General features: G+C 37.3%; 1 protein-coding gene across 3 annotated transcripts; it reads left to right on the top strand.

Annotated features, from left to right (window-relative positions):
* The first annotated feature begins 2371 nt into the window (after positions 1-2371).
* On the top strand, positions 2372-25970 carry LOC114128672 (early growth response protein 1). Of its 3 annotated transcripts, none has more exons than XM_050199831.1 (2): positions 2372-2917; positions 21836-25970. In XM_050199831.1, exon 2 carries the CDS (start codon positions 21904-21906, stop codon positions 23929-23931), a length of 2028 nt encoding a protein of 675 aa, XP_050055788.1. In that variant the 5' UTR covers positions 2372-2917; positions 21836-21903; the 3' UTR covers positions 23932-25970. The 3 variants fall into 3 exon arrangements, with proteins under 3 accessions (XP_050055788.1, XP_027849045.2, XP_050055789.1); XM_027993244.2 differs by lacking the exon at positions 2372-2917 and adding an exon at positions 11910-12569; XM_050199832.1 differs by lacking the exon at positions 2372-2917 and adding an exon at positions 14906-17951.

Raw genomic sequence — 25970 nt, forward strand, 5'->3', positions numbered from 1 at the left:
GCATGGGAAAAATCTATGCAGAATCATTGCACTTCATCTTCATTTATATTGTAAATTACACATTTTATCTTTTTTCTTTTAATTTGCCGACAAAATAGTTTACGACTTCGTGTAGAAATTTAACACAGACAACATTTACGTTAGATTGTTTGCGAAACATTGACAACTCACTTGTGGTAAAGAAATATAGTAATTTCATTATTTTCATAATAACCATAACAATTTAAAACCATCAAACAATCTCCAATTTACTATTTTACAATAGTATAGTATAGTTCTATAAGTTTTTTAATGTCTTTTAAAATTTCAAAATATATTAATACATTAATTATACATTTTTGTTATGAAATGTATAGCAAATTATTCATGCAAGTATTCCACAATTTAATTTAGTTATAAAAATTATTTTAATTATAAATCACATTCAAATATATTTTAGATCCACACTATATAATTGTTTTAACTCTTAATCAAGTATATATTATATGTCTATTCAGTTCTGATATTTTCTTTCGAATTATCGATCTTTATTATTGTTATGAAGTGTTCATAAATTAGTCTTCATTAATCAAATTAGATGACTAATAGAATTTTATCAAATATATATGAGAAACGTATAAATTTATTATAGTTTATAATTATTAAAGGTTGTTAGAATTAATTCAAATTTATTATGAAACGTGGTGTTATTCGTTTTATTGTATTATAATAACATAGCTTTTCTGCGGATGTGTATATTATATAGATTTTTAGTTCTAATATAACAATTATTTATTTAAAATTGTCCCTTTATAATATATTCAGAACGTTATTATTTGTAATACTATAATATACAGAAGCCGAAATTCCTCATATTTCTTTGAAATATTTATTTTGATAAAATTACACCGTGTCAAAAATCAAAAAATCTATCGTGTCAGAATATTGATAGTTTTCAGCTCCCGTGGCGAAATGCGGTTAAAATATTTTATAAATTATATAATATACATAATATCTTATTATTCATATCTTTTATGGAATCCCTGAATAATACACCTTATGTACGGTGTATGTATAAAAGCAATGTCTAGAATGTTGGTATACGTATTAAATATTATAATGTTATAAATTATAACGGACATAATTCGACGAATTGAGCGCATATATTCCGGGAGGTTGAATATGGTGTATACCCCTACCTGTGCTTTATATACATAAATAAGTACATTGTTCTGGATTTAAAACTAAAATAAAAAACGAATATAACAATAAATATAATATTATAATGTATATACCTATATGTATAATATTATTATATATAATAGGCCTAGGAATGACCGGCATCGTATATATATATAATATAATTAGGGGTCTGAGATAAATTTTAACCCGAGGGTTTTAAATATGTTTCGTATGCGGCGCCGTTTACTTATAAATATATAATACCTACTGCAACGTGTTCTATATATTATATTCAAAATATACCGGGCGTTATGGTACGGCGGCGGGACTCGGTGGGCAAATTACAGCGTATACCCCCGATTCGATCGAGCGTTTATTATTATTAAAAAAAAAAAAAAAAAATTGTCTCAAGAGAATCCAAACAAAAAAACCACTACATCATTTTCCAAGTCCATACGGCGAAGTCGTTGTTCAACCACCTCCGACCTAGCCGGAATCGTTGTTTTGATGTTTTAACGGGTTTTTCGCCCGCGTCAGAGTACACACAATATTATATATAGGTACCTATCTATATACACACGGAGGATAGACGACGCGAGGCGGCAGCCTCCGCGCGCCGTGCGCAATTAGCGGCGGCGGGTCGATAAATGTTATAATTATTATCAATTATCATCAAGTCGGCGGGGATGATATTTTTTCTTTTTGACGTAGGTCTGAAACTCGAGCGACCATCGGGCCGCCGAGCTGGATGATGAGCCCCCGGGCCGAATCCCGCCGACGATATAATTATAACAGAAATGTATAATATTATAAAAAGTATATACAAGAATACAAACCGTACATACTGCAAGACCTAACCTATACGACTCATACCCAACGTGTCGGCGTGTGTAACAATAATAATTTGCGGTTTCGGCAACGAACATTCGCTATACAGCATGAGATGTACGAAACCATATAAACGCGTACAGGTAAGCCACGCACACACACACACACACACCCGTACATATAATACGTTATAATACTCTATTGTACGCGTTCAACTACCCCCACCCACCCCTCCACATAACCGCCGCCGACGTTAACCCGACGACGACTCCGCCCACCGGTTACAGGGATCCCCCCACACACAGCGGACGTCCGTCCGTCCGTCCGCCCTTCGGGGGAAGACCCGACGACTACTACTACTACTATACGACGGCGACGACGACGACGACGATCGACGCCCGCGAGTAAAAGCGGCGTCGGCGGAACCGAAGAAGGATCAGTGTGTCAGCAACAGGCGACCGAACGACCTGTTGCAGGAGTGTACCACGTAACGACATAATATTATTATCGTTGTAATCGTATTATTATATATGCGTTAATATTACGGCGCGAGAGAAAATTATTTTTTCAGATAAAAAAAAAAAATAAAAAACCGAGCTTTGTCACGCGGACGACTGCACCGCACTACCGTATCGTGCGCTATAGGTGTGCCATCTCGGCGTACTCTTACCTCGGTATAATATTTTAATAACGTAATACTTTTTAATAAATTATTTTATTTCTACGCGGTAAAACATTTCGCGTACCGTACGTCGTTTCGTATTTATATAATAATTTATTAAGAATTGTGTGTATTGCAGTGTGCGCCTTTTTCGTAACAATATTATTATTTAGTTTTTTTTTTTTTTTTCATTTTGTCGATCTTCTCCCACGACACGTCTCGTGGGCGTCTGTCTGCGTTCGAGATTCCACGGCACGATTTCACAAGGTAAATTGATTTATTTTTTGGTTTTATTCCGTTTTTTATTATTGTTATTATTTATTTATTTATTTATTATTATTATATATTTTTATTTTTGGTGGGGAATTATTTTTATCGGTTTCGACGTTAAAACCGGAATACATGCAAAACTGGATTGCGCGCGACAGACATACGCATATTATTTTTATTTTTTTGTGTTTTTTAACATTTTTATGACATTTTATGCTATATCGGACGAGAACATTTATTTCTATTTGAGTACGAAATCCATCGCTATGGCACCGACGATGATGATAATAATAATAATAAATTAATAACCGACCGGACCAATTAGTTTTACAACCGAGTTATTCTCTTAGTGCAAGTCTGTGATTTGGGGCCATCGGACAGATACAAAATTAAGTTCAAATAGGCATATAAATAAACCGTTAAGTTTTTCGGGTGTTGAATATTACGCATCGTTCGGATTTGACCTCGTGACACACGTGGGCGCTACCGCTTTCGGTCTACTCTGCGTGGGGAGTTATTTGCTAAAGTAAAGTGTTAAAAAATTTGCAAAACTATAAATTTTCACTTGACTGATATAAAACTTTAATTGGCCAAAATAACGCATGTTTGCTAAACGATTTATAATTACATTACTGCGTTCGACTGGTTATAAATAAATTCCATTAAAAGTGTTATCAAACAAAACATGAACCTTACGGTTTACATTTCATATTACAACGATTAAAGACCTCTAAACTTCTCTATTTACTTTTTAATAAATTGGTTTTTAATATACAGTAAGTACACACATTGATTAAATACAAATAGGTTTAGTCCACCATTCACGCCTTGTTCGCAATCTATGTTTTACACATTATTATGTAAACTTGTTTTTCACTGCACATATCACAAACCACAATATGTTCAAACTAATCATTTTTTTTTTTTTTTAAAGGTTTGTTTTGCGTATCAACTATGTTCTTTGTACTATTTATACAAATATAGTACATTATTATCGTACAATAATTATTGACACTTTCCTTGACAAATGTTGTCATTAAGCACTTAACAGAATTATTAGATTACATTTTGATAATTGATTTCTATTTTTATTTTTATCTTTACACTTGCAAACTTATTTGTCTACCTGTGCGGAATTTTCTCATCATCAAATTTAACTTATAGTTTCACCCACGATATTCTTTAAATTTTAATACATAGATAGGTAGCTATTAGTTTATTGAATTTAAAAGACATTCCCTAAAGTCTTGATCGTTTTTGACGTCCATTAAATTGACTATGATGAAAAAAATTATATTCTTGTCGACTGTGGAGTGTAATTATAAGGTATACCTAATAATAATGAAAAACATTTCAATAAATAATATCACATTGTAGTATTATATTGATGAATGACGATATTTAATAAACAATTTAGGTATTGTCTAATAATACATTTTAAACTTACCTACTAATAAAAAAAGGAATCGAATGTTTAAAAAGAAGTTTTAATTTTAACAAAGAACCTTAAGTTAAATGTTCAAATGTTAATAAAATATTCAATTACTATTACAAGTTTTACTAATAAATAAATTTAGAGTAAATTCTTCATCATTGAAAAATATTTAATTATAGGTACAACAATAATTAATGATGTCATGTTATATTCATTCAATAAATTCTTTCTTTGATTAATCCGGTGCAAACCAATTTATTTTATTGTCATATAAAATTATTTTGCGGTTTAAACCATTCAGGTTTTTTTTTATAAAAATAACTAAGTATTATACAATTATTTTTTATTTAAAGTAAATGAATATTTACAAACTGTACCGAATCTTCTTTTTGAACAAAGTAAATTTTAAAAACTTTTTTTTACATTTTAAATCATATACTTAGTATACAGTTAATTGTATAACAATAAAAAAATTAAAACCTAAAATTATACATATTTTTCAAAATTTATAAAAATGTTCACATTGTATGATAATTTTTTCAGTGAAAGACTATAATAATTAAATTTCAATATTTAAGTATCGTAATTCATAACGACTACGATATTAATAATTTTTAGTGACATCTGAATAAAACCGAATATTGATATCTACAAGTACATAATACTATAACTAGTAGATTTTGTTTTTGAATAATTAATTGTCTCTTGAAATGTTCTCTAAAAAAAAAAAAAATGAAATAATAATGTACTGTTTGGTGTGTAGTGACGATTTCGCAAAATAACGTCTTATAAATATTAGTTCTGAGATACTTCAAAATATATTAATACACAGGTCATAAAAAATAAATTAAAGATTAAATATTAAATTGTTTATCGCCTTTGCGTATAAGTCTAAACTTATATAAATATTTATGAAGTCAATACATTTTATTCAAACTTAGTTGATGCCCACGTACAGTATAGATATAGACGGCAACTATTTTATCAAAATCGGTTTTTATAATAACAGACACAATTTTTGCTGCGATAACATAATATTATATTAATATTATAACGTTATTATCTATTTTCGATATGAAAACGAAAGTTGAAATTAATACGCCCGACCACTGTAAGATAACAGTCTAGACACGTTGTAATAGTGATATTAATTAAAATGTATGTATAATAATATTATAAAACCGGACAGAAATTTCCGGTAGTGGGACGCTTGGTAGTTTATTGGTACGACGTAATATATTCTTGTGGACCGGACGGATCAAATCGAGTGGAAATTCAATGAATAAGAAAAGGTCTTGTTATATTTTGTGTGTACGATGCCGTTTACGGTGTTTGCATATAATATAATTTCTAATCCAATTTCGTTTGGGTTGTTACGAGATCAAACAGCCGCACGGGGCGTTATCGATTGTTGTTTGTCGTGCGGTGCAGCTGTTCCTTTGGGTCGGGTCTTTGTTGAAGAGACGTTCAAGACAAAATGCGCCAAAAAAAAAAACGGTCGCACGTGTCATAACTATATTTTGAAAATAAGATTTTGTTACAAGGATAACGGTCTACCTGCACAATGGTGATGGTGATGATCGATCAACCCCGTTTCTCATAAATCGCTTTTACACGAGAAAGAGATTTATATTATATTACTATACGATGCTTAATACTTATACACGCATATCCTATTTATAATTTTATAAGTATACAGCTACGTATAGGTACTATAAGCTTAGGTTTCTCGTTAAAACTACTCAGCTAAACGGCTTTTAATATAATTAAAATTTTAAATAAAACGTTTTTAGAACTCGCATTACCGTAAATATGCAGCTTAGGTATAGAGACTTTAAGACCCACTTCATATTATGTCCGTTTACGTTTACCGCATTTGCCAAATGTTAGCTATGTATAACAAGATGCACACTAAGTAAAAAGTAAACATAATATAGGCGAGATAAACATTTTGATACGTATATGTCTACGAAAAAATTTTGAACATCACGATTATATCTTTTCGCAATACACGCGCGTAGGTACCTATATTATGTCTTTGAAAAAGAAATATTTGTGTGTATAATGGATATACACGCATGCTAAGTACACAAGGACATAACTTGTAGTAGGTATACGGTGTATATACTTGCAACGATTAGTTAAGAGGTTTTTTTTGTACGTACACCACGGTCCATCAGTCCACAACGCGCAAAATCTGTTCTTCTCGGATGGCGTATATGTATGGATTAAAATACGTAAATACATATTTGTTTTTCTTCTTACAAAAAAAAAAACCGTTAAAGCTATTTTCTTTTTGTGCATAAAAGAACCGCATTGTTATACCCGTCACGCCCCTCAATAGATACCGTCCTGGTGTGATCGTATTGATAAGAATCCGAATACCTAGCAGACACGCGTTCTCGCATCTGTGCGCCACCAGACCCCAAATTTCATTTTTTTCTACAAATACGTTGCGGCCGTCTTATTGATTATTATTATTTTTTTCAAGTATCTTTACGACGAGGTGTCGTATCTCCACAGTTGCGGTTGGTGACAAGACTGACACGTCATTTCCTACTATGTCTTATCGGGAGAAAACTTAATACATTTCCCTAAATACCTATTTACTCACCACAGTATATCGACATATAAAATAATTGTTTACCAATAATTGAAGTGGTTTTATTAATTAAAATATTGTAGTGGGCGTGTTGATTACAACAGAGTATAAAGAGAATTATTCTTCATGCGCGATTGAATATATTTAAAATTATTGTTTATGGATATGTTTTTATTTTTTTAATCCTACAAATTTAAATGATTAATTACTAATGAACACAAACACAATCATCATATAATATACAAGTCATAAAACCTACTACTATAGGTTATTATATGAAAATACGGGAAATATCAATGAGACTTTATTTCCATTTAGTTTATCTATATACCAACTCGTATCATTAGGTATATAATACAACTTCAGTGTTCAGTGACTTGTGATTTCGCGATCATTGCGTGACTATATACATAACAATAACCTAACAAATTCGCGGTGAAAAAAAATCGAATACCATATTATTACGGGGTGCGATTTTATCAGGAGATCCCGGGTTTCGTCGTCGCAGAAACAAAAAAAAACACACTAACGAAATCCGTCGAAAACGCGTCAACCACGAGGAAAACAAGACGTCTCGCGTATTATGATATACCTATACCTATACCGGCATACCGCCCTTATAAAAAAAAAATCCCATCGCTAGCAGCTGCGTTCGTAAACGATCTTATTGTTTATGTCATTATATGTTTATTATAATATGACGTGTCCGTTCTCGCCGCCACGAGTTGTCCGTAGACGTGTTCGAGCGTCGGATTCGGACAGTTTTACAATCTCTCTCTCCCGGGTGGGACGCTGTTAAAAAAAAAAAAAAAAAACGGTCGTCCGTCAGTCGACTTTGTACAATATAAAACGCGTAGTTCGCCCTTATTATAACGCGACGACCAACCACACACACACACACACACATACACATCTATACGCGTATAAGTGTGTAATACGACCACTTCGCATATTTTATTATATAAACAGCCAATAACAAATAATTACACGTACACCGCGCGGTCCGACACACACAATAACGGTCGTTATTAATATATATACTATGCGTCTCGTCTTCGTCGTACACCTCATTATACTATTATACACGTATACCTCAATATATTACATTACTCACTACACCCGTATATATGAAAACGAGTGCAGCAGACGTGCAGCACATGCAGCGGCAGTAGGACTGCAGGCTGCATTTATATATATTATATTGTTCGTGTGGTGTATACCTACTGCGAGTGTGGTCGCACTTTATAATAATAATATATTATATTATATGTATAATAATGGTACGCGACTACGACTACTACACAACAACAACGACAGTAGTGACTGCGTATACTCCTCTTCCGGACCGCGACTTATCGACTTCGACGACAAGACGACGACGACGTCGACGGCACCCCGTCGAGCGACGATGCCCCGCGCTCGTTATTGCCGCGTTCGCGTGAAACCGATATAAAATCGCAACAAATACGCACGCGGGGCTATTCGATATACCGGATCGCCGTTGTCGGGGCCTAAACGCCAAACGAATAAATCACGAACCTATATAATATCAATAATAATAATAATGTTTAATCCACCTATATACCGTATAGTATTATATATATACGGCTGCGTGTTGTTCGTATCGGCGCGAAATCTTGTTAAACACGCGACCCGGTGTGTTACAATAAAGCGAGGGTGGCCGCGCACACATATACCAACCCCCGGACACGACGACGACAATAAATAATAATAATAATAATAGATATAATGTTATATGTGTACCTACACGTGTGGGGGTTACCTATATAATATTATTATTATTATTATTATATTATATTGTGTACATATATTATATACGTGCGATCGCGTACAATAGAAGACGGACGGGCACGTGCTATTGCGTCCCGTGCTCCGCCGCCCGTTGTCTGTTCGTCGAGGGGGAGGGTGGGGTGATAGGAGCACGAAAAACGACTCACGTGGGCGGCACGAGTCTCCGGCGGTGGCGGTCCGGCGCGGCGCGGCGACGGACGGACGGGCGGACGTCACCCTCTCGTGTCTCGCTCGCGCGCGTCTTCGCGCGCACACGTCGACCGGTCCAAAAGAAAATCGTTTTTATTATTATTGTTATTGTTATTGTTATTAATAATATCATTTTTTTTTTTTTTTTTTTTATTATTATTTTTTTTGTCGTCACTCTTTTACGTGCGAGTCAAACTCGAGACGGCCGGCGTCGGACGTGAGTCAATGTGTGTCCGCCGCTGCCACCTCCTCCGCGGTCTTTCGGTCGATTTTTCCGCGCTTCCCGACAAAAATAATAATATTTATAATCGATTTCGTAACGGTTTTGTGTACGCGTCTCCTAACCGACGGCTCGCGTGCGCTGGCCATAGCGTATAACTATTATTTAAGGTATTGGTGGTATCGCCGACGACGATAACACCTATTGATATTGTATACTATTCTACACACAGATGCCTGCAGCGTACCACTCTACCTGCCCAGCGGATAATGAAAAGAAAAATAACGATTAATAATAAACCTATACCTACCTACGAATTTTTTTTCCGATTTCATTATTGTTATATGCGTGCGTATAATATTACCTATCGTAAGTACCTACATGCGCGTGCTTGTAAACCACCTCTACCCGCAATATCACGAGTCTGTTTATTCGTTAGCGCGTGTCATGTTATCTACGAACATTTCGAAGTCGATATCTTGTGTTTTTGATTTTTATTCAACGTTTGGAATCGCCAGAGAAATGGAGATGGATTTTCTATACCTTGTAGGTTAGATTAAGTAAGGTGAAGTTAGGTTTTAACCACGTTCACACGATTTCACATTTAACTCTTTTAGCACCCGATAGACGATTTGTTTTTCGATATGAAATTATGATTTATGAATAATCATTGACATTAAGAACGGTTCACCGTTTTAAAACGTAAAAACAATTGGAAATTATCTAAATTATGGAGAGGTCGTAGAGGACAAATTATCACGTGGCCGAAACTACGAACTCTGATAATCATAATTATTAATAATAATATTATGATCACCGATTCCCGTGTATACTAGTATAATAATTATAAATGTTGATAGTGGGTGGTTAAGGATATGTTAAGGTATTTTGACGCACTTTGATCGTTGTTTAGTGCACGACACGTGCGACACTCGCCCTTCTCTGCGACGACGCTATTATAATCGAACTATTATTAACGCGCTGTCGTCGAACCAGGATAAAATCAATAGAACCAACATCGTGCATGTGCATGTTCTCCGCAAAATATTATTTTGTACGGTTAGCGACTTTGGTTTAGGAAATCAATGCATATATAATTATTATGCGCTCGGCGACGACAAATCGCATATTATATATACAACGGAACCCTTCTACCGAATTTTCCGGTTGAAAGTATTACAAGGAAATCCGTCATCCGTACACAGACATGAATCGTTTTTGTGTTTCGTACTACACTTCGTGTCGACAACGATTATACCCACAGGCCAAAGGCTTATCCGAATTCCAGTCTTTTACGCGTAATAATTACCATTATTACCATTATTATTATTATTATTCACTACGATTACGATAGGTCCTATCGTTTTATTTGTCGTTTATAACGTATAATCCTCGCGATAAATCGGAGAAAATGATACGATAGCGTTACGGCGGTGGCGGCGGTAAATTTCACAGACTGTTCGACTGCGAGCACGCGACATCGACCGTTGAGGATTATAATCGAATACCTACGTACGCTGTGCGGTGTACGCACTGCCAGTGCCTGCGTGTATAGAGCGTACGGGTTGTTTACCGGAGCCTGTGACGCGCGAGTACGCGATATCAATACAACGTCTAATGTGTAATCGATAAAACGGTTGAGTAATAGCCGGGAAAAATATAATAACCGAGCGAGATCGCTGGTTATTTTCATAATATATATAATACGCGCACGAACGCGGCGGAGATAACGTCCCGAACGGAATAACTAAAAGAAACTCAAGAAATTCGAAAAAATACCTGTCCGTTTCTGACTGTCGACTGTTACAGAGTCGTTCTCCCGCATTCGCATTCATACGTAAACATATAATACGTATAATGTGCGTACACAGGTATAAATAGGTGTACGTTGTTATTATATATTATATTATATATTATGTACAAAATGTGCCTATACTTTAAACACAACGAGATAATAATATGCGAGAGACAATTTATACGGTCGTTACGTCAATAAGTTATTTTTAGGCTTCGGCGCGTGGCGACTTTATCAAAACCGTGTTCCAGTTATTTCGTACGGACCTGTTTGTGTGTGGGAGGGGTGCGTGACATTGACTGGCGACTGGCGGTGGGGTAGCGCATGTGGGTTGGGGGTGGTGGGGCGCTCGGTGGGTTTTATCAGCTCTCGGAACACCTATTCGGCTCCGAACGGATTTGTGTATTGTGTTCACAATAACGACGAGAAAAACCAATATGCGGTTGACGATAATAATATAATGTTATTACGCGATGACGATAATTAATAATAACATCGGGGCATTACCGGATCGCACGAGCAATCGTCAAACTTATTGTGCAATATAATATAATATATTTTAATAAATCAATAATAGCGGCGGCGCGTGATGATCCCTCAAACTCGATCGGTCTATTATATTATAACATTATATTAGTGAACCATTAACGACGAAAATAAAATATGAACAATATTATTTATATTATTATCATCGTCGTCGTAGAAGCAGAGTGGCACGTGGCAACACACATTTAATGACGATCGCACGCAACGTCGTCGCGAAATTTCCGGGGAGGTCGCGCGCGGCAGCGACTGCGAGCCGCCGAGGCGTCGTCGACGGCGGTGGCGGCGGTGGCGGAGGTGGCGGAGGTGGCTATCGTTTCGTGTCCGTTCGTGCGCGGTCGGCGGCGGCGGTGTGCGTGTGTGTGCGCGCCGGCCGTCACCGCGGTGCGGAGCGCCGGACGTCACGAGTGCGCCAGGTATAGGTCGGCGACGTGATCGCGGAGCTCTCCGGCCAGCCAGTGGCGGTCCGGACGTTCGTCGTGTGTCATCTTCACGAATGTACACGTCCCGCGCAACGATCACGTGTCTCACGATCGAGTTTATAACGCCGAGCGCGATCAACACGCGCCCGCGAGTTTTTTTTTTATTTTCCGTACAAAAATATTATACGATATTATAATATTATTATTATTACCGTCGTTGTCGTTTATATATTTTTATACTCCGTTTTTTTTCTCTTACGCCGCGATTCCGTCGTCGCACAGTAACCTACGTAAACGCGCGACGTACATGATATAATATAATATATTATTATTAATATTATTATCATGACGATTTTTTTCTCGATCGCCGTGTAAAATCCGACTTGTGTGCGGTTTCTCGTTGTGTGTACCTATTTTTTTTTCTCTCGAGTATAACATCACATCGTACCTATACGATTCGAGATTTAATATACTTGACGCGTTGTGACTTGCCGCGATAATAATATTCTCGACGATGTACGGCGGCCGTCGTGAAGTTTCGACCGTGTGTTCTCGAAAATCGCACGTTTTCTGCTGTCGTCGGATTCGTGTTGTCAATAAATAACAGAAAAGAAAACGCAGGTTTCAGCAGGTCAGAATCGTTTTTATCGTTAATATATTGTTGTTGGTATTATATATTTTATAATAATGGTAGTCGTCGCTCCGACGTAGGTCGTTTTCGCCGTGAACAGATTTACCGGTGTTTTAACGTGCGCACTTTATCGTAAATAATATTATAATAATCATCCCGGTGTTATTATTATTTTAATAATAATATTTACGAGGTATTTTTTTTTTACCACTCGCGTTGTTATTAATTTTTTTTTTCGTATATCGAAAACATTTACGCTCGGCGTTCCGATGGTCGCGGCAAATGTACGACTCGACTGCTGGTGTGTGTGTACATTTAGGTATATTTCATTATTTGATTACGCGTCGAAAAAATGTTTAAACTTTACGATTGATGTTACGGTTAAGACGTTTTTCGTTCCTCCAAGACACTTTAATAACACGTTGATTTTTTGAATTTCATACCGACCTATGTAATTATCGAACTAGAACAGTAGTGTATGTGTGTGATGTGTCGAGCACGAGGGCTTCAATTAAATTTCGACTTATAACTAATAAATCAAGTTCAGAGGAAAACCGGTGATTATTGTAATAAGAAACCCATTAGTGACCGATGAATTCGAAAAATCGATTGTCTGTCTATATGGTAATGCAAGGCCGTAGGTCTATCGTATTTTCGGTGTGGTCAAAATTCTTCGATACTAGTTGTAGTTGTGTGCATAAGTGTCGTCGTCGATGTCCTAATCGTGTTTTAATTACGGGCGTTCAAAATTGCCTGGATAAAACGTTGACTGAAATAAGAACACTAATTTGTTTGAATGGCACATCCGGTAGAAAATGCATTTGTGCAAAAATATAGTTACCCCTCCACACAAAATTAACGCACCCGCGTATGTTGTGAATTTCGCCCGACCGATGAAATTCTATTCCGGACATCAATTTCACAAGGCAAATAATTTAGTAATAATAATAATAATTTATTGTAAAAAAAAAAAATAATAATAATTATTACATAATTGACAAAAATGTATAAAATTATGAATAATTGTATTAAAATATTTTTTCTTTAGACTTATTTTAAAATATTTGTTATTTTTACAACGTGGTTATGTAATAGTAAGTAATTGAAAAATCTATAAATATACAAAATAATACGAATCGTAAGATGAGATTGTCATTGATGTGTAAACTTGAAAGCTTATAAAATAAAACTCAAATAACATTAATTCGACGTATACTTACAAATTCCCTATACGGTTATACCTATAATTTATAAATGAATCGTATAATAGTATTTATGCTTATATATTATAGGTATGTTTATTAAACAAATCGTTTACGGCCGACGTCAAATTTAATAGCGCCGGACACTGTTTTACGATCAACATTTATTATTTTATAATTTTTATTATCTAAAAGAGAATGTTTTTTTTTTATTGACGTCCCCCGGGAAAAATAAAATCGACATATTATGAAAAATATTACCGTTTTATACTTATATATTTATGTATAGGTACATGTAATGTCAGTAAAAATTTTAGTTCTAGTGATAAAAAAAAAATTGAGAAAACCCAGTCCTCAACTAAATTTAAATAATTAACCTGAGCCTACAGGAAATTAATATTGAAATACAAAAAATAAAAATTATCGTTAAATAATAATATATAGGTACACAAAGGCTGAATATTCAAATGTGTTATTTACAATACTATGCGAAATGGGGGAGGTGAACTAAAAGTGCGTGTGCCAGACGGGTTCAAATGTTGAATATTTTTCAAGGATAAATAATTAATGATTGCCAAGGATGTACTGATGACCTTTGAACAGATTTGGTGGGTGAATTATAAAGAAAAAAGGTGCATCCTGCCATTGTGTCGCGCAAAGCCGTTACGTATTCATTGTCAAAAAATACATAATTTTTAAATATTGTTTACTAGACAAAAAGTCCTTTTTTTATAAATTCCAATACAACGTTTCCGTTTATAAGTTATACAGGTTAATAATAAAAAAAAAAACTTTTGCTCCCTGTATTAATTTTATAAGTTCTTCATGTTATTAGGTATATAGCGTTTTATAGGAATAGCTGATGTAGGTATTATTGTATGTTTTATTATAAACCTACCTCCCGTTAATACGTAATTGCATATTTCAGGGTTCAAGTGTCAACAATAACTATACAGTCATCGCCAAAAATATCAATTAAATTAAAACAATAATTCCAACAATTTATTACTATTATCTTTTATTGTTAAACACCTTGAAAATATGACACTTTAGTTTCAAGTTTAAACGTTTATAAATATTATACGTGGCGTTTGATTTAAATTGTTTTGAAATATTAAAGAAAAATAACGCGCAAGTCTTGTTGTAATAATGTAATGTATAATGTAGGTCATGTTACTGAAGAAAACAATCGTATTTTTTATTATTATGTACAAATGTCCGCGCGTCTTTTGACGTGACAAAACGCGGACACGCATACATAATAATAGCATAGTTTTTATTTAAAATAAAACTTAAGAATTATGGTTATAATATCAGTTAATTTATTGGAGTAAATAGAAAACGGATTTGTGCCAGAGACCCGTCGTCGCTATCGCTATATTATACATTTACGCTGTGTGTTGTGTGCACCTATGATCGTAGAATTTGTTTTCTTAGGTACTATATAGACATATAGTATTATCGCAATAATACAAATTTATACATAACAAAAACAAAAAGCGATGTTGGCATTTTTCAACGTTTTTTTTTAGTTAAATTCTAATGGCATACACCGCCTACGACACGTAATGTGTATGTGAAATACAATGAGCGGTCTCTTTAAAAAAAAAAAAAGTATTTACTATAATAATTTTAATCTTTATTATCATCATCGACGTACAAGAATACTGTACAGAGGTCCCCAGTTTATGTCTAATGCCGTCACAGCATCTCGAATGTTGCCTAATTCGTGTCTACTGTCCGATGGTCGGAAGTAAAGGGTTGTACGAGGTCCTGCAGGGTTTTTGGTACGTGCTGCGCAAGTGGGTCGGCGTTAGTTCGTTTGAATGCAAGCGACCAATAGTAGTTTAGCACGTGCGGTTTATTCTTCCTTATTGCACATCACGGACGATGACACGTACCGCGCGTTTATATACATACACTGCACTCACAATACGACGCATCGTCGACGGAGGGCGTAAGTATTCGGTCCTTGCGAAGGGGTGTAAAACTCTTCGTCCGAGTACCGCTAAGGGCTGGGATGAGAGAAGACGATAATATGATTGTAATAATAATATATACGCTTACAGTGGTTGATGTGCATGTAAATATATACATATTTATAGTAAGCGAACCGAGGGCTTGTGATTACCCAACGTGCATGTTACGAAACTACGCGATATATCCACATGCAGTGCCGATACCCTCTTTTTTAAATTTTGTTACCTACTCGCTATTGTATATTATAAATTATTACGTATCATGGGGAGTCGTTTGTCGTATTGGATTTTTGATTTTTCTGCTGCAATAATAAATAGGTGTATCTCACGTTTGAAACATTCGAATATATAATAATATGACGTATTTATATTGCGTCGATATACTGCGATTGATGTAATTGATGTATTTATTTACGATTGCGTGTGTAATAATACGCCGCGACACTTGGTCTTCACGTTAGTAAGATAATAAATTTCGAAAATCGAATCGATCATCATCCCCCACTGCAGTCTTTATTACTGTAAGCGCCTCGCAGTGCATGCGTGTCGGGTAATATTACGAGACGTAAGCCATCGCCGTCGGTTATTATGTTGTATTTTGACCAGAGTCCGCGCAAACTGCTCTAGAAAACAGTGGCGTAGGAGTATATATATGAGTATACAGTCGCACAAGGGGGGGCCCACGCGTCGTCCTCTGTTTAGGACGCGACCTACGCGCGAAACGCTCCCACAATTTACGCCCACTTACGCCCACACATCGACAACAATAATAATATAATAACGCTTAAATTTGAAATAATTGTCGTCTTTGTAATTTTTACATGTATACACGTTTTGTGAAAATCGGCCTGACGTGTATTCGTGTGTGTTGTGTGTCGCAGTAACTGCAGTATATACGTATCGTGTGTCACCGCGTCAATGAGAAATATCCAGTAAATAGTTCACCGAATACGATAGGTTTAACAGTTAACAAGCTTCCGATTGAATTCTCGTTTGAACAGTTATACGGTCGATTTGATAATTATATATTTATAAGTCGCTAGCGCCAGGGATGCTGCGAAACAGAAAACTGCGTACTGGGTCGTACATGTAATAATAAAAACACCCGTTACCTACTCTAATATTGCTGCGATGTTGTCCTAAAACCTTATTGATTCTTATTTGTGTGACGGGGTGGTGTATGTTTGACTAACGGGCGGTAGGGGGGTTGATGTCAAAGTAGTGGTGGCGGCGGCAGTTGCGGTCGATGGCCTCTGCGTGATATTTGATGTGTGTGTGTGTGTTGTCTGTGTGTGTATAGAAATCGAAATGACGTCGCGATTCACGGTCATCGGAAAACACGAAAGCGGTGGTGGCAGATCGGGTGGTTAACCTGTTGGCTCGGAGAGCAGCGCCCGCGTAGCAACAGGTAGCATATATACACATAGACACGAGCGCGCGCGCGCTTTCCTCTCTACCGCTCTCTCTGCCGTGTTTCTGCGAAAACTACCCTTGTCTTCGTACGTTTTACGCGCGCTTGTCGTATTTTATCGATTACATTATACTATATCGGCAGCGGTAGCTCTGGCGCAGAGCACACTTGACTGACCCAATGTCAAGGACGACCGACCGCCCCTCTCCGCGTCGTGATAATATATCATATTTTATATATATATATATAATACTCCTACATCCCGCAGTTCATGTGGCGCCTCATAAGTCCGTTCGATTTAATATTTTCCCCGTTTACCACCCCCATCGCCGCCGCTTTTATAGTAATATATTTATAAGTAGTATTTTTGTTGTCCGTATAGCGCTCGCTATATAGTACGCTAGTAAACACTTATATACGCATAAATACATCATGCACTCTGTAACTTGATATCGCTGTAGTATATCGACGGGTGGCAGCGCGAGAGCAACTCGCACGCGTCTCTTTAGTTTTACTGCTCGTCGCTAAAATAATATATTTTTTACTTCACGAATACATAATAATTGTCTTCGTGCAACAATATTTTATTATAGTATATTACCGTTTTTCACCTTACTTAACGTTTTGGTGCGTTTTTCGATCCGTCGTAAATTGCATTTCGATCTTCGCGATGTACGTATAATATTAATATGTAGTTTTGTAGATCATCGTGTTGATAGTCTTTTACAAATGTACATCACGTCATCGGAAATCTTGCAGACTTTTCCATCGTCGTGTGTGGTAATAGCCAGTAAGTGTCCGAAAATCTATATTCTCTATACGTTTGTACGTAAAATATATGTAATATAGACGTCGCTGTCGTCGTGAAACTTGTTTGTAATTGTGGTACCACTCGTTATAATACGGTTGCGGATGGGAGAGGGGTAATTTTATTCTCGTGCATCCCATTTTCATCAATAACGACGCGGTTTTCGAGTTTAAACTGGCAGTAGTCATCTCTTCCGAACTTGAAAAACTCGCGCATAACGCGTAAGAATTACATAATATACATCTGTATATTATACGCCTACTTAGTGTAACAGAAGTATTCTACACACCTCGCGCATTTAATATAATATGTACGTACTAATATTAATATATTGCATACGTTTTGGATTAATGGCGGCCGCATTGTAATGAAACGTTCGCTATACGGACGACGTTCGGTACCGTTGATTTAATATACGCCTATATATATATAATATTATGTACGTTTTATCGAAGGTAAAATAATAATATGAAATAGTCGTAGGTTTTCTTCGCGAAATACATACGCGTAAATTATAAGAAAAAAAGCGCTCAATCATTGTGACGTGTGAAGTGATATTTCAAACGACCTTTCGATTTCGCCGATAAAACTCGTACCAATAATTTTATAATATTTGTATACATATATATGTATGTATTTAAGTATGTTATGTGGAAATATTTTAAATTCACACAAACGTCGTCTGCCGCCGCCACGCGGATTATATTATAAATTATAATATAATGTAGAGAGTTGCAAATGTGGTTTTAATCGATGACCGTCGTCGATGATCGTCACCGTCGTCGTCGTCGTGAGTAAAGTATTTTTTTTTTTTTGTTGAAATTTATGAATATAATTGTCGTGTGTATGCCGCCCGTCGTCTTTGTCGCTGCGCACGACAAAATGGTCCAGGCCGGTAGATGATATTATGATAATAACAACATTACGGTCGTCGTCGAGATGAATTTTCAGTTATTGATCGTTTTATTATATCGGGTCAGTCTAAGCGTCTTGGAAACGTATAATAAAATAAAACCAAGAATTAAACGTCAACAGCGCCTAATAAAAAAAAATTAAAAAAACAAACAAAATCGTCTCCCATAATCCTCCGGCGAAACCGGTTAAATGTCGTTAACACCGCGATCGGTCCGCTCCATGCATTAGTACTACTACTTCTTTTACTATACGCTACTACTACTACTGGCTGTGAGACGACATGCATATATACAGTCAGTCGAGTTTCCAAAAATTCCTATATATGTATAGGTATCTATGTGCGTAAAAAAAAACCGTCACCGAGACGTCGTACAAACGCGTATTTATATCGTGCAGTAACAGTGTTGTTTTCGATTCGTTAAAATCAAAGTATGAAAGATTGGGTTAAAAATCGAGCAGATTGATCTCGGACGATTTATATTGTCGATGATTTAGTTTTATCGATTTTTAAAAGGTTACGCCGCTCGCCTCAAACCGCGTACAGTTGGCCGCAGTACTCTGTGCGTGTACCTATATGATGTATACCACAGCAGAGAGTTATCTTATTATAATTAGGTATATTATACTGCTAAAATTATAGCAGAGTGATGTTGATAACTCTTTTCTTTTAAGTTTATTCGAAGGCATGCAGTTTAACAGCATACCATCTACCTAACCTTTAGATATAATTACCAATAATCAAGGTATCTATAATGTGCGATGTGAAATATTTTTGAGAGGTGCTAAGTAGTTTGAAATAGTTATACCTTCTATAGTTCGATGTATTATGCAATGTAAAATATTTATAATATAAACAATATATCTATAATATATAATATAACTTCTCGGATAAAAACTCCAAACGCGTTCACCCACCTGCATTTTTAGTATTTCTATATGTTTAACATATTCTCCAACGGGATCGTGCAGTTCAGTCTGTGTGAATCGTATTAATGTATTTATAAACAGTTATTAGCCGCAAAGTGTGAATTGGAATAATGGTGGTGCGAATAAAACTGCGGACAGTTGCCGTAGGTGTAAATCTGGCGACGTTACCTGTCTGAGGCCTCTACGATCGGTGTAAATACGTTAAGTATGATACTGCAGTATTATAGACATCTACGAGGTGTCATTTCTCGTCTGTGTCAGCGTAATAATGCACTTTACCTCCACGCAGTCTTTTCCGCGGCCGACGAGACTCCCCCGCTGTGTCCGATATAGGTACTGAGTTGGGCAATTTTATATCGCACACACACACATGCATAATAATAATATATTGGTAATCATAAAACCACCTATTGTATGTGTGTGTTATTGCTAACAATTTTTTTTCATTTCGACGATTAACAATCTACGACATTGCGTAACGTCATATATATATTTTATATATAATAAACGTGTCTCTTATAATATATCCACACACGATAATAATGATAATAATATATATATATATAGGTTTATAATATTAATAATATTATTATTATTATCTTTGGCGTCCTTGCCGGGCTCGCGAGAGCACTAATTAACGACTCGTCGTGTCCTCAAACGTAACCGCCCGTCGTACCGGGTATTACGCGCAATTTTTTTCACGCGGCGGTGAACGGGTTAGGTTCTCTGTGTCGCTGTCGCCTTCCCTCTGTCCGGCGTTATATCACGCTGTCAGAGAATACCTACATAATGATAATAATGATAATATTAATAATAATCAGGGCTTGGAAGTCAATTCATTTGCATATTATAAATATGATTTGGCACAAATTCGTTTTGTAATACATATTAAACTCAAATCCAAAAACGTAGGCATGTTGCATATTTTTGCATATTTAAAGTTTTAATCGGAGTCTTAATATTAACCCAGGCATGTTTTTTATTCATAAATCAAAATAAAATCTAATTTAAAAAAAAGCCTTCATTTATGTTTAATTATACTAATATTTTAAGTTAAATTAAAAAAAGATTTTTTTATAATTATTTATAAGATAGGTAATATAAAGTATAACTCATACGTTTTTTTGCATGTTAATTCACTTCTTGAATAACTATGCATTCTATTATATTTATTCCTGTATATATACATTCATAGATTTCATAGTTCAAATATCGATATTTTACAATATTTTTAGAATTAGGAGTTGTTGTGTTGTCAATATGAAAGTGAAAATAACAACTTTAAATATTGCAATAACTATCAAATGTATAGTGTATTTACTATTTAATGATAATTAAAAAAATTATTATTATTATAAATATTTATTTGGGAAGATTTCGGATTGCTAATAGATTATTTTAGATTTAGTTTCGACACTGCAAAATATAGTATAGTCTGTAAACATATTTGCGTTAAATGCGATTTTCGTCCCTTTTCCCTCTTGTATAATCTTTTGCGTTACAACATTATTCCAACTATTCCTATAATTATTCGTGGGTGTTTTCGAGTTTTCGACGCTGTTGTTCTACAACACATCCTCTGCCCGAGTCTTACTCATTCGGGAAGGATTCAAACTTTCACGTCAAAGGAAAAACGTCAAGCCCAGCTTTGAAAATGTTTTCGTCTATATTATTATACGTATACTTGCGTTTTTCTATACCGTCTCTCGATTTTTCCGAAAATTTTAAAATCGTGTCGCGGTAGAGTTGCGGATCTGATCAATAAAAACCACACTTTGCGTGGACGTACCTATACTCAAGATAGTTAATTAATAATAATAATCTCCACGTTTTAAAAATGTAGACGATTTACAGTATTGCGACTTCCCTTAAAAGCTATACAGCTTGTTCGGTTCTTATCAAGAGTATTCAATATCTGTTTCTGAAAGTTAAACTTTTACTAACGACTTTATTATTTATGAATATACCTTACACCTACACTATACCGATTTCGGACGATCGACTAACGTTTTTTCTCGTTTCAGGTCGCCACCGTGTTTGTGCGCTTGCGTCGTTTTGCGGTGATTGAACGTACGTTCGATTAGCTGCACGAATGACTATGGCTGAGGTAGAAATGGAGCCGCCGACAGACAGGGCGAGCCGGTCGACGATCTACAAGACCAACAACAACCATCCGCTGGCCACGAACAATAACAACCATCTGCACCACGTTCCCAGCGCGCGTCCCGTGGTCGTCAAGCACAAAAAGCGGAAACGCCTGAACCAAGTGTTGGACAGGTTAGCGGGCCAGGCTACTTCGCCCAACAACAACAACAACAACAGTAATCATAATAACAACAACAACAACATCGAAATCGATGTCGTAGCCGTGAAAGAAGAAGAGCCGGAGATCAAGGAGACCGACGGATCGGTGACGGCCACGGTAGTGGTGGACAGCGGCCACGTGTCCAACGGCGTCGGGTACGAAAGCGACGAGTCGCTGCGGAGGTCCTCGTGCAAAGACAGCTACGAGGAACCGTTCAGCCCGGCCGGTTCGTCTTCGTGCAACCGGTCGCCGCGCAGCTCTCACACCGACTCGCCGTTCAGCCCGAACCGGACGAGGCCGGACGACCCGCCGGCGCCGCATCTACAGCAGCCACAGTTTCACCCGGCGCCGCTGTTACCGCCACATCCGCTTCACCACTATCTCAAGTACCCGAAGTGCGATTGCCTGTTCTGCGGCGGCGACGGCACCTCGCCGCCCCGGCACCCTCTACCGCCCATGCCGCCACCGCCGTCGCAGCAGCACCTCAACCACCTGCAGAACAGCAAGAACTCATCGCAGCAACCGCCCGTCACGCCCATGTCGCCGGCATCGCTGTTGGCCGGTTCCATGTACACGTTCGAACACTACCTGCACACCAAGTACCTGCCCGACATATTCCGGAAGCGGCGGAGCCATTCCGATTCCGATGTTCCTATGTGGTTCGAAGCGACCAAAGCCGAACACTGCAACAGCGGTGGCGGCGGCGGCGTTAACGACGACTCGACCGCTTCGACGGCCGCTGCCGTCCGGGTGACCACGTCGGCGACCGGTACCGGCAGCCGGAGGGGCAAGAGGCCGTTTTCGGTGCCGCATCCCTTGGACAAGCCGGCTCGGAAAAGGGGCCCGGCGTCCTGTAGGTCTTCCGCGCCTCCGCCACCGCCGCAACCGCCCCAAGACTTGCCGCTCGACCTGTCCATGAAGAACGGATTCTGGCCGTTCGCCGCCCCCGAACCGCCGGCGGTCGAACCGTCCGTCTCCACGGCCGTGGCGGCCAACGCCGCCGCGACGACGCCGTCACCTCCGCTACCGCCGGCCACCGCCTCTTCCGCCGGCACTCCTCCTACGACGTCGGTCGTGTCGGTGGGCTACTACAGCCGGCCCGGCAGCGCGGGCGGTTACACCGTGCCGGTGGTCAAGGGCGACGTGGCGTCGCGCACCACCAAGGCTTCGGTGGCCGTCCGGTACAACCTGGAAGTGTCGCCCGTCGTCGAGGAGATGCCCGTCGGCTCGGACGTGGCGTACGTGTGTCCGGTGTGCGGACAGATGTTCAGCCTGCACGATCGGCTGGCCAAGCACATGGCGTCCCGGCACAAAACGTCGGCGTCGGCGTCGTCGTCGTCGGCCGGCACCGGGACGGCGGCGAACTCGTCGTCGTCCGAGAACGGCGGCGGCGGCGACTCGTCCGGCGGCGCGGCCAAGGCGTACCCGTGCGAGGTGTGCAACCGGTCGTTCGCGCGCAGCGACATGCTCACCCGGCACATGCGACTGCACACGGGCGTCAAGCCGTACACTTGTCGCGTGTGCGGCCAGGTGTTCTCGCGGTCCGACCACCTGAGCACCCACCAGCGCACGCACACCGGCGAAAAACCGTACAAGTGTCCGCAGTGTCCGTACGCCGCGTGCCGCCGGGACATGATCACCCGGCACATGCGCACCCACTCCCGGTACGAGATGGTCTCGTCGTCGTCGGCGTCCGGTGCCGCTGCCATGGCGGCCGCGCTGGGCCTGGACCCGCCGTCGCCCACCTCGCCCACCGGCGGCCAACTGTTGCTGTCCCCCCCGCTCGAGGTCCTCTGCAAGTCCGAACCGCAGTAGCGGTGCTGCAGTCTTTAGTGCACCGCAGTGCGGACGGTCTTATTATTATTATTATTATTATAATGTTAAAACGTATCACTTTTGTAACAATATTTTGATAGTAAATATAAAATGTGTTTATAATATTTATTAAATTGTACATCGTAGCCGATAATTTTATTATTATTTGTATATGTAAATTATAATCTTAAGAACAATACACACACACACACACACACACACATATACACACTACAAACGTGCGTGCGCACACAGCTTTTTGTCAAAACCAAAGATAAAATAATAGTAAGTCTATGCGCATGTATAGGTAATAATTATTTTTAATTATTCGTTTTCCTGAATGATTAAATTTTTTTCGTATATAGGTACATCATACGTGTATTGATTATAATAATATATAATCGCGTAATACTTTGGTATTATGTTATTATTATTAATATTATCTATACATAGTGATTTCTCGTGTATAGTATATATTTTTTGTTTCGTACACCGACAATCATCGTCGTTGCGTAATTTTCGTATACCAACACGAACGTCGTCATACGCGCGTCGTATTTATTTTTTTCTACTCTAGTTATTTTTCAAATAAGTGTAAACAGGGTGTGTGTTACTATTATTTTGTATATATTATTATGTATTATGTACCGCGACGTGCCATCCTACGTAAGTTTGTTTTTTTATTACCAATTTTTTTTTTCGTTTTTGTACCATTGTTATCGTCGCCGCGAGATTTGCCGATTTGGTTTTCGATACATTCTGGTCGTCCAGCTGCAGACGCTACAGTCATCCGTCATTATTCGTAAAATGCTGGTATTGTTTTTTTTTTTTTTTTGTTCGCGCCGAAGCGAATATTTGCTCAAATTTAATAACGATATCCCCTATTTACCTGATTACGGGAAATAACATTTCGCGTCTAACGGGGAAAAAAAATTATCGTGAAATCCTTATACGAAGCGACTGTTATTATTATTATATTATTATAATTATTATTAATTTTTTTTTTTGTAATGAAGCGTGCTCATCATCCAGTAAAAAAACAGTTTTTTTACTCACACGCTCTTTTCGACTATCATCTCAATAAAAATTAGCCGGATGAACAAAAAAAAAAAAAATCGAAAATTCTTTATTGAGGAAATCGCATATCTTTTGAATTTTTTTCTTTCCAAACGATTATCACCAGTATACAACGTCATATCATAAATATTATTTACGGACGATTGAATTATTTTTAATATATAACGCTATTTTTATTGTAATATTATATATTATTATACAAAACGTGCATGATGTGATAGAAACGAAATGTTAAAACCGTCGTGAGATTGTTAAACGGAAAACGGTAAAACAGGGACATATTATTTTTATTTGTATAAAATATACCTATTTATGTTTATATATATATATATAATATAAATCGTATTTATTTCTATTCAAACCGTAAATAATATCATTTGAAAACTGTAATATTTTTTTCATCGCAATAGTGAACGACGTAAAAAGATTGTCCGTGAAAAAAACTAATTATAAATTTTATATTTCCCATTACAATGTAATATTATAACACTATATTTATGTACCTATGAATATAATATATTTATATAATACTCTATGTATAACGTACGCAACGCACCTGTGAACAATTTTTGTATTTTCGAATATGTACTGGTACAGCGTAGTAATAGTAGTTATGTGTCGTCCTATATCCGTGTATGTCTATTTTTATTTTTACTAAAGTGCGATGTGCGAACCTCGTCGTCATAATTATGTTAAGCTTTGCTCAAATCCATGTTTTAAGAAGACCAACAGAAATCGTATGAATTACAACGCAACGTTGTTTTCTTATCGGTTTTTAATATATTTTTTTTTTTTAATGAACAATTTTTTTTGCATATCTGTGTACCATCGTAAAATCGTTACTCGTTTATAATATTATATGAACCTAATAATAATATTATGTCTGTACCGCTCTGTATTTGTTTACGCGAGACGAAATTGAAAAAAAAAATTCTATTAAATATATTTATAAGAAAAAAATA

This window comes from Aphis gossypii, chromosome 2 (genome assembly GCF_020184175.1).
Source record: "Aphis gossypii isolate Hap1 chromosome 2, ASM2018417v2, whole genome shotgun sequence".
Classification (NCBI taxonomy): domain Eukaryota; kingdom Metazoa; phylum Arthropoda; class Insecta; order Hemiptera; family Aphididae; genus Aphis; species Aphis gossypii.

What these genes read in the sequence shown, in the direction of transcription:
- LOC114128672 (XM_050199831.1), top strand. Translation starts at nt 21,904, where the DNA reads ATGACTATGGCTGAGGTAGAAATGGAGCCGCCGACAGACAGGGCGAGC.